Genomic DNA, 10,998 nt, shown 5'->3' with positions numbered 1-10,998 from the left:
GGGACTGTGCTGTGGGGGAAAGCTTGTCCTGCCCTTTGCAACCTGTAGAAAAGGCAGGTAGAAAGAAGACAGGGCATAATGTCATTGTTAGAGGAAGTTAAGAGATCAGAGCCTAGTGGTGTGCAGGGCTAACCTGGCACAGAGAAAAGACAAAGTTTCTGCAGTTGGACAGATCTGGGCCCAGGGAAGCTTTGCTTTTTACTTGCTACCTCCCTGGGCATTTTACTTAGCTTTGGTTCCTTCATCTGTAAAGTGGAAATAACACCAGCCCAACTCCAAGGGTTGTCATGCGTCTCAAGCAGATAGCTCACAAGAGTGAGTACTCAGTAAAAGTCAGTTCCCTCTAAGAACTAGAGCTCAGTGCATCTCACAGCTGAGATCCCACTTTGGACAGTGCCTTGAGTCACTCTAGATCTGCTCGCAGAACTCACAACAGCTGAGGACTTTCTCTGAACCACTCACTCACACTTTCACGCTGCCTAAAAGAAAGGGATCAAGGAAGATAACTTTAGAAAAGTTTGTTGTTGTTTGTTGTTTTAAATCAAGGCTTTCCTGTGCTGGCAGCAAGTTTTGCAGTGGTCAGTGGAAAAGCACTAAGATATTAATAGATATCAATTAGTTTGTTATGACTAATGTATTTCTTTTTCATGTTATATATACCATAGCAGACAGCATATTTCATTTCTTCACTCCTCACTGCTTATTTTCCTTAGAAATGCTTGACTACTCTATTTATACTTCTAAAATCTCTGAAGATACAGATTCAAAATTCCCTTTCTAGTTTTTCTTGTTTATTAAATGTTGTCTATTATAAAAGTAATATCACAGCATAGGTTTAAATAGAGCAGCTTAAAGTATCCACAGCTCTACAGTGTAAGTCAGCTATAATATTGACAGATTTCCTTACTAGTTATTTTTCCGTGTATATTTTTATGCATAGTTAAAATAACAACATTCACATCATTTTTATCCTTCTTTGAAACACATGTGGCTGCATGGTCTTAATAACCCTAATTTAAAACATCTGCAAGACAGTCAAACATAGATATACATAACTAAGTTCTTGTTGGACACTTAGATCATTTCCCAAATTGTTTTGTGATAAAGCCTGTATGATTAAAATCTTTAAAATATTTTACATTATTTCCTTGACATATCTTCATTATTGCAAATATTGTACTAAAGCATATGTTTTTAAAACAGTTTTTGATATATGCTACCAAGTAGCTTACAGAATATTTGCACCCATTTATCAGTCTGCCAGTAATATATTAGAGAACTCATTTCATTGCATCCTTGTGAGTCCTGAATGTCATCCTTTATATTTTCTTCTTTGTTTAAAGTCCAGAATGCTTTCTGAGAATCCCTTCTATTCATGAGCAGAGGATGCATGACTGTGAAATGAATGATGAGGCGTCATGGCTCAGGCCCAGGAGACCCCACGAGAATGTCAGGCCTTGGACATGTTCCTAGTAGCCATCCTGCTAGTTTAGCTACGTCGTCTCTACAGAAGCCAGGCGAGGGCATTTGATCCAAGCAAGAAGTGATGGCTAGTTATGCAGATGCTGCCCATTTCCATTCCTCCCACTTGAGACACTTTTTCTTTAGAATTAGTGAGTTAAGGAGACAGATCTACCTGCTCCGCCTACAAAGGGTCTTAGTCTGGAACACAGATTTCTCCTTTCCCCCTTCTCCTGCTCTGTTGTAACAACTTCCCGCACTGTGCTTGGTTTGCAAAAGCCCTCTCTGGCACCTCTCCTGGGTTTACCTCCAGCTGACACCTCTTGCCGTCTTTGGTCTCTAGCTGCTTTACGCTACTTTTGTTCTTATAGCCGTGTCTCAGGAAGGGGTTTCAAGTGCATTGAACGTCACCAGGACTGAGAAATAAATGTGCAGGGGCCTTTGATATGCCCCAGGACACACTCACCTTAGACCTCCGGTTCGGCAGGAAACCCTGGCAATATGATGAGTGAAGTTGGGAGACAGAGCTCAGTTATGAAGCGTCTACATTTTACTCCTCTTTCTGTCGGGGAAAGGTCTGATGCTGATGCTCCCTCGTGCCCTAAAACACCACAGTCACCTCTACTTCCTAGAGAGTCTATTAGGCCCCAAAGTACTTGATAGGAAAACCACAGGGCTTTCTCTTTCCTCAAACAGAACAAAACCCTCGTTCCTGCTAACCCAGTAGCCACCCGCTCTGAAAGCCAGGCATGACCTCGGTGACCCTTGCGTGACCTCTGCCTTGCTGTGTTTTTCCTCCATGGTTTGGAGTAATTGCCTTGGCCTCTTGTGTCTTCATCCCCAGGATGCGCTCAACATCACCCTAGAGTAGCTTATGGCAAAAACTTGAAGACTAATCATCTAACAAGAGTAAACAGCTCTGAAGAAGAAAAGCCCTCAGTTAGGAGAAGAGAGAGAGAGTGGCAAGGGGAACATTCCGGAAGCCAGGCTCTCCAGTGCTGGCCAAACCACTGACTTGTTTTTTAAATTAATTTTGGTTCTCTTGCATTAGATTACCTGTGTGTGAAAATGACTTTGGGAAATACTTGGTGTGTGGTTTCTTTTTAATGTATATAGAGGAAATATTTGAGAAAATGATAGATATAAATTATAGACAATTAAAGATTTAAAAGAAGACTCTAAGACTTAAAAGATTTATGGTCTTTACATGTCACTTTAACTGGTAAGATCCCAACACCAATTGCCTCTGATAATTAAGTATGTATGATGTAATACCGCAAGCAACTAAAATCTATACAAAGCATTTATACCAAAAAACCTCAAGAATACTATAGATAAATCAATGCAGAATTTTAACAAATCTTTCAGTAATACAGAGGTAGGCAGGAAAAACAGACAGAAATGTACAATAGAGAGAAAAATAGGAAATAAAAAATAAAATTTGGCAGACCTAACGTGAGTCTGAGTGAACTCCGGGAGATGGTGATGGACAGGGAGGCCTGGTGTGCTGTGATTCGTGGGGTCGCAAAGAGTCGGACACGACTGAGCGACTGAACTGAACTGAACTGAACATGCTAAAGCTGAAACTCCAGTACTTTGGCCACCTCATGCGAAGAGATGACTCATTGGAAAAGACTCTGATGCTGGGAGGGATTGGGGGCAGGAGGAGAAGGGGACGACGGAGGATGAGATAGCTGGATGGCATCACTGACTCGATGGACATGAGTTTGAGTGAACTCCGGGAGTTGGTGATGGACAGGGAGGCCTGGCGTGCTGCAATTCATGGGGTCGCGAAGAGTCGGACATGACTGAGTGACTGAACTGAACTGAACATCTTAATAATTACATGAAATGTCAGTTTCTTTATTTGTAACAGCTGGAAACTAGAAACAAGCAAATTTCCCTCAATAGACAAGTGGTTAAACCAGCTCTGGTTATGAAGCATCTTCTACATTTTATTCCTCTTTCTTTTCTGTCAGGGAAAGGTTTACTCCACATCATGGAATACTACTCAATGATAAAAAGGAACATATGACATACACAAAGCTTGGGTGGATCTCAATGGCATTATTCTGAGTAAAAAAAAGGCCTAGTTCCAAAGGTCACATACTCTATGATTCCATTTATACAAAATTCTCTAAATGACAAAATGGTAGAGATGGAAAACAGACCAGCGGTTGCCAGGGGTTAGGGATGATGTTGGGTATTAGAGGGTGGGCATCACCATGAAGTGGTCACATAAGAGACGCCTTTGTGTAGATTCTCGTAACCACCACCACGATCAGCATCACGATTTCTCACATGATAAAATGACAAAGAACCATGCGAACATATTGTACTAACGTCACCTTCCTGGTTTTGAAACTGTACTAGAGTTTCATAAGATTTAACCGTTGGGGGGAATTTAAGTGAAGGCTGCACGAGTCTCTCTGTATTCCTTTTGCAACTTCCAGTGAATCTATAGCTCTTTTAAAATAAAAACATTTTAAAGATCATGTACACACTGCTATATTTAAAACAGATAACCAACAAAGACCTACTGCCCAGCACAGGGAGCTCAGCTCCATGTTATGTTCCGGTCTGGATGGGAGGGGGCTTGGGGGAGGATGGATGCCTGTATATGGATGGCTGAATCCCTTCACTGTCCACCTGAATCTACCACAGCATTGTTAATCAGCTGTACCCCAATACAAAATATTGTTGGTATTAAAAAATTAAAATTCAAAAACAAACAAAAAATCTTACAGCCTATATGAAGTGATAAACAGATCTTTGTATCTGCCAAGTGCTAACTTATGAGTAACTATTGGAGAAGGCAATGGCACCCCACTCCAGTACTCTTGCCTGGAAAATCCCATGGACAGAAGAGCCTGGTGGGCTGCAGTCCATGGGGTCGCAGAGAGTCGGACACGACTGAGCGACTTCACTTTCACTTTTTACTTTTCACTTTGATGCATTGGAGAAGGAAATGGCAACCCACTCCAGTGTTCTTGCCTTGAGAATCCCAGGGACGGGGGAGCCTGGTGGGCTGCTGTCTATGGGGTCTCACAGAGTTGGACACGACTGAAGCGACTTAGCAGCAGCAGTAGCAGCAGCAGCAGCAGCATGGCAAGCTTAAAGTTCCTCAACCATCCCAAAGGGTTAAGGCATTTTAGGGGAAAAAGCACCTTAACTTCAGATCACTGGACTAATGCAAAATTATCCATGTTGATCTTATCCTTGAATATTTCTGAGAAAGATGTTAAAATAATAAAAAGACAATGCATGGCTTTTTGATCTGCACTCCAGATTTCCTGGTGGTGGTTAGGCACAAGCAGCAAATGGGGGGGGGGCGGACCGTGAGTCCTCAAGTGTTCCTTTCACACTTCTGGACTTTAACATACCTGTCTACTACCCCATGTGAGCAGCTGACCAGGTGAAGCTGGTTGGACAAAGGGGCCAGGCTTGGTGCAGAGAGAAGGACTTCAGTTAGACCTCTGCCTCAAAATAGGTCTGAGGTCATGGATAAGGACAGGGCTTCCAGGCGGCACTAGTGGTAAAGAACCTACTTGCTAATGCAGGAGACACACAGTGTTTGATCCTTGAGTCAGGAAGATCACCAGGGGGAGGGCATGGCAACCCACTCCAGTATTCTTGCCTGGAGAATCCCATAGACAGAGGAGCCCGGCAGGCTATGGTCCGTAGGGTCACAAAGAGTCGGGCCTGACTGAAGCATCTTAGCACACATGCATGCCTGGGTAAGAATGCAGCTAAGAGGAAACATGAGCAACAAAGACAAGGAGCAACAGAAACGGGGCCAAAACGAGGTGGGAGCAGCACCCGGGCAGAGCTCACCGCTGGTCACCGGGTTCCACTGCCCATTGCCCACTGAGCCAACCATGGGAGAAGCTCCACAACGCCAGGGCACTGGCTGTTCCCCGTGGTGCTTAGCTCACCTCTGGTTCTAGCGGTTCTGCTCTAACCCCGGGGTCTGAGTTGTGCAGCCCCTACTACTGGCCTCCTAGGCTGTGCTTCGCCAAGACGCCCACGGAGCATGTTTCTCCACTCAGTGATGGAGCTGAAGTTCTCTTTGTCAAAGTAACCATGCACATTACAGACTCTCAGCCTCAGTGACAACCTCTGGAGAGTAGTGACTGAAGCGGCAGAAATGGGAAGATGAAGTACTTGAAATTTAGCCTCCATGCTGCTAACAGTGATGCCCTGATTATCACGGAAGATCCTCTTCTTATGGGGATTTATAGCTTATGTTTGGTTTTCTAAGTTCTTTTCCTTTCATTATGTTTCAAAGATATTCTATGAAGGAAACTCATTCATTAAAGGAAATCTATACAGGACACTACTTACTTAACTGCAGAACTTCGTGCCAAAAAATGAATTTCATCCTAACCATTACATTTAAATTAGCTATAAAATTGAGAAAACCTTTCAGAATTTACAAATACAGTAAGGCCCCGAATACAAACCCTGCCTTACAACCGACAATTTCCTCCAGTCCAGGGACACTTTTGTCTTAATGGTGTGGCAAGTGAATATTTCAGACCTCAGGGACCATGGCTGTGGAAGGATGCCTCTAGCCCATTCAAAGACGTGTGTAGCGTGCAACAGAGATTTGAGAAAGAGGAAGAGCCGGACAGGCATCTGGCCCTTGTATTTCTCTGAGCTTTGTAAACTCTGAGCTCAATAGGAGCTGAGATCACCCCAGAAAGGAATGGAACTGAGCCAGATCATGTTAGCATCCCAAAGAAATGTCTGTACAGAAGAAGTCCAAATGCTAGGGCTCTATTTTTCAGTGAATCAATAGAGAAAATTATATTCTTCAGCGCTTTTTGTTCATTTTTTATAAACAAGGGAATTAACTTCTTTGTTATCCATGACCCTATTTATCAGTGCCAAAGGAAAGTATGTTCCAGAAAAAAAAGATGTCCTTCACACCATCTGTTTCTTATTATCTGTCACTGGGAAATGTTGTAACCTAGCACAGTTGCTTGGGTTTTCTTAGTTTCAGGACAATTACAGAAGCTAGATCACTTTGGGTACCTGATATCACATCTATGTTTTTGTCCTTTAAAGGCGTTTAGGGGTAATTCGTAAGGGATCATAATACCCCATATTTTGTTTTGAAACTATTTCCAGCCCTTTGTGGGAGGGCACAGATACCTTTAAGTATAAAGAAGTGTGTTTCTTCACATGTTTATTTCCTACGAGCTTCCCTTTCCCTGGAACTTCAGCTATCCTCACATCTGCCCACAGCCTGCCTGTGTTTAACATCGTGGACCTTTCTGGCCATCAGACACATGTCCAGGGGGGTCCAGTTGGCTTTATGTTGGAAACTCCTGTGTGCTTGCAGAGCCTTGGCCCCCACAGATGTCTGATTATGCCACCATGCTGCCTTCAGAATGGTCTACTCTTGTACAATGGGGAGACACAGATGGATTACTGATCCCAGGCTACCCTAGGTTTTGCAGGTTGGCAAAAAAGTTCATTTGGGCTTTTTGCACCATCTTAAGGAAAAACTCGAGTGAAATTTTTGGCCAATACAATATTTTCCATTTGGGATCCAAGTCTGTAGACCTTCCTTGGAATTCAGATATGGAGGCAGCCATTGTCACTGAGATTCCAGGCAAAATTCTCATACCCAAAAGATCTGGTTTCCTATACATGGGAGATGGTCTCTAGAGAGACCAAGCCAGTTATGAAGAGCTGGGGGTTGAAGATATAAAAACCTATAGGATAGCCAAGCATCCTGGACCAGGTGGAAACCCACAGAATGGACCATGCACCTCCTTCAGAGAAGAGAAAGTCACATTCACTAAAGCATCCATAGTGCAGCATTTTTAAAGACTTGGTGTGGAGGCTGGGCATTATCCTTGGTAATCCAAATAAAAAATGGCCAAGTTCATTCCAGCCATAAGGCAATGGCTAGCCATGGCTTTCTAAGGCTGGGAGCCACCATTGCCTTCCCCTTTGAAACTCATGAAAGCCCCCTTTGGCTGGTAGGAGAAGGGCTGGGAGAGACTCAAAAGAGTTGAGAACACAGATGCCTATATTTAATCAATTGCTCTGTACACACACCCAAAATACACAGCAGTTGATTCTAAAACTAAGCAAAGGAATTACAATTTATCGAACACTTACTATGAGCCCAGATCAGGTTGATCCTTAAGCCCATGGCTGGCCTTAGCAGCACAGCTTCACCATGTGCCCTATCTGTTTGGGTGGTCCCAGAGCCTTGGACCAGCTCTCCAGCTTCCTCATTTTGTCAAAGCTCATCTTCCATGAGCTTAGGTATGTATTTCTCCAGAGCATCTCTGCCTTGAATTTCAAAGCACATATCCAATAACCTGAATGACATCTCCACCTGGATAGCTGACAGGCATCTCAAAATTAACACATCCAATATTGAGCCCCTGATATCTACTACTTCCCCAAAGTAGCTTTTCCTGTGGTCTTCCCCATTTCATCTTCCAATTGCTCAAGCCCCAGTGCTTGGTCTTATCCTTAAGCACTTTCCCTCATATACATATAAGCCACCCACAATTGACTTGTCAACAAATCCACCAGATGTGCCTTCAGTCATGTCCACACATGTCCAAAATCTGAGCGCTTCACACCATCTTTACAGCCACCCACCCCAATCCAAGCCATCACCATCTCTCTTTTTTTTTAATTTATTTATTTTAATTGGAGGCTAATTATTTTACAATATTGTAGTGGTTTTGCCATATATTGACATGAATCTGCCATGGGTGTACATGTGTTCCCCATCCTGAACCCCCCTCTCACCTCCCTCCCCATCCCATCCCTCAGGGTTATCCCAGTGCACCAGCCCTGAGCACCCTGTCTCATGCATCTAACCTGGACTGGCAATCTGTTTCACATATGATAATATACATGTTTCAGGGCTATTCTCTCAAATTGTCCCACCCTCGCCTTCTCCCACAGAGTCCAAAAGACTGTTCTGTACATCTGTGTCTCTTTTTCTGTCTCGCATACAGGGTCATCATTACCATCATTCTAAATTCCATATATATGCCTTAATATACTGTATTGGTGTTTTTCTTTCTGGCTTACTTCACTCTGTATATTATAGTTTCATCCACCTCATTAGAACTGATTCAAATGTATTCTTTTTAATGGTTGAGTAATACTCCATTGTGTATATGTACCACAGCTTTCTTATCCATTCATCTGCTGATGGGCATCTAGGTTGCTTCCATGTCCTGGCAATTATAAACAGTGCTGCGATGAACACTGGGGTACACGTGTCTCTTTCCCTTCTGGTTTCCTTGTTGTGTATGCCCAGCAGTGGGATTTCTGGGTCATATGGCAGTTTTATTTCCAGTTTTTTAAGGAATCTCCACACTGTTCTCCATAGTGGCTGTACTAGTTTGCATTCCCACCAACAGTGTAAGAGGGTTCCCTTTTCTCCACACCCTCTCCAGCATTTATTGCTTGTAGACTTTGGATCGCAGCCATTCTGACTGGTGTGAAATGGTACCTCATTGTGGTTTTGATTTGCATTTCTCTGATAATGAGTGATGTTGAGCATCTTTTCATGTGTTTGTTAGCCACCTGTATGTCTTCTTTGGAGAAATGTCTGTTAGGTTCTTTGGCCCATTTTTCGATTGGGTGGTTTATTTTTCTGGAATTGAGCTGTGGAGTTGCTTGTATATTTTTGAGATTAATTCTTTGTCAGTTGCTTGGTTTGCTATTATTTTCTCCCATTCTGAAGGCTGTCTTTTTACCTTGTTTATAGTTTCCTTTGATGTGCAGAAGCTTTTAAGTTTAATTAGGTCCCATTTGTTTATTTTTGCTTTTATTTCCATTACTCTGGGAGGTGGGTCATAGAGGATCCTGCTGTGATTTATGTCAGAGAGTGTTTTGCCTATGTTCTCCTCTAGGACTTTCATAGTTTCTGGTCTTACATTTAGATCTTTAATCCATTTTGAGTTTATTTTTGTGTATGGCATCACCATCTCTTATCTGCGTTACTACAAGAGTTTCCTAACAAATCTTTCAGCTTCTGCCTTTGACCTACTGTGTTCTATTCTCGACAGAAGACAAAATAAGTCTTTGAAAATATAAGTTAGGTCACAAGATCCCGCCAATGCTTCCCGTTTACTCAGAGTAAAAGCTGACACCATCAGCGTGAGCCCCTAGGGGCTCATGAGCCCCAAGAGCTCTGTCACCTCTCTTGTCTCTGTTCCCACGGACTCTCTGCACCCCAACCACTACGGCCCCAGCCAAGCCCATTTCACCACCCTCGAGGTCCTTGCTCTTCCTTTGGCTTACAATGTTTTCTTCAGTTTTCTGAATAACTTGTCTCCCCACTTCGTTCAAGTCTTAATTCAAATATTAACTTTCTTGAAGAGGGCTTTCCCTATCCTCCTAAGATTTCAAACCCTCCTATGCTTTCAAAACCAGCTAGTTTTATACATGTCACTCTCTAACATGCTTTACATTTCACTCATTTTGCTTCCTTTCTCATAAGAATGTAAACACAATAAATGGGCAGATTTCGAGTATTTTCCATGTTCCTCTGTCAAGCAACAAGTACCAGACATAACAAGCCATGGATACATAATTGTGAATGACTTGATGACACCCATTCCATAGTCATTATAAATATTCTCAACACAACTCCCCTTGGCCCGAAGCCTACATAATCCTAGAGAAAACCAGCAACCACCATCCTTTTCCTATTCCCCTTCCTAACTGAAATAAAAGCACCTACTGATCCAGCACTGGCTTCCAGAGAATATGGTACTTGTAAAGGGGGGCCTGGGGAAGGGGCTGTGAGCATTTAAAGATGCTCCATCTCATAGATTCACAAATGAGTGTCTGATTCACATGTCAGCATACATTTATTTATTTACCTTCTGAGATTTCAGAGTCTCGGATAGAAAGGACCGACCTGGGACTGCTCACACCCCAGCACGCAGCCCTGACACCAAGGTTGGGCCTAGGTTGACACATCTATGGGAACCCTGTCCACACCCACCGCAGGCGGAGGGCAGCTTTCTGCCACTTTGGTTTGAACAAGCCACAGAGCACCTGGGACCTCAAGTCTCTGGAAGTTTCACTGGCAGAGGGAACCACAGGAGGACACAGGCTGCACGGGGAAGGGAGGGTGAAAGATTAAGTGGCCCGCAGACTGCCGCGCTCTCTGCATGCCTTCTTAGGAGGATCAGGAAAACAAAGAAAATCAGGGCAAGGCCAGCACCTCGCCCAGAGCGCGTGGTTGGCCTCCCCCCTGAACCTGTTACCTTAGATTGAGCGTGTCCTCCGTGAAGCCTTTTCCTTTCAAGCTGGGTTGGAAAGAGCAGAAGCTAGACAAAAAGGGAAAGGATTATTCTATCAGCAGTCAGGACCCTTCCACCACCAGGAAAATATTTTTGGAAGCAGGCTAGAGATCAGGTTCATTCTTGCCCTTCCAGTGAACCCCATCTGTGCCCAGATCTGGGTGTACCTCTGAGGCATCCCATTAGCACCCTCTGCCATTAGATGCTCTGGTCTAAATAATGGCAATGATAACAA

General features: G+C 43.5%; 1 protein-coding gene across 2 annotated transcripts in view; it reads right to left on the bottom strand.

Moving 5' to 3' along the window:
- WDFY4 (WDFY family member 4) overlaps positions 1-10,998 on the bottom strand; it is a 248,503-nt gene that overhangs the window by 55,801 nt on the left and 181,704 nt on the right. For both annotated transcript variants that reach the window (XM_027530472.1, XM_027530473.1), the window contains one exon: positions 10,728-10,790. In XM_027530472.1, coding sequence (XP_027386273.1) covers positions 10,728-10,790 — 63 coding nt within the window. The remainder of the gene's footprint in view (positions 1-10,727; positions 10,791-10,998) is intronic.

The sequence above is a fragment of the Bos indicus x Bos taurus genome, chromosome 28 (assembly GCF_003369695.1).
Source record: "Bos indicus x Bos taurus breed Angus x Brahman F1 hybrid chromosome 28, Bos_hybrid_MaternalHap_v2.0, whole genome shotgun sequence".
Taxonomy (NCBI): Eukaryota; Metazoa; Chordata; class Mammalia; order Artiodactyla; family Bovidae; genus Bos; species Bos indicus x Bos taurus.
The sequence above is the reverse complement of the archived record's forward strand: the minus strand, read 5'-3'. Positions and strand labels throughout refer to the sequence as shown.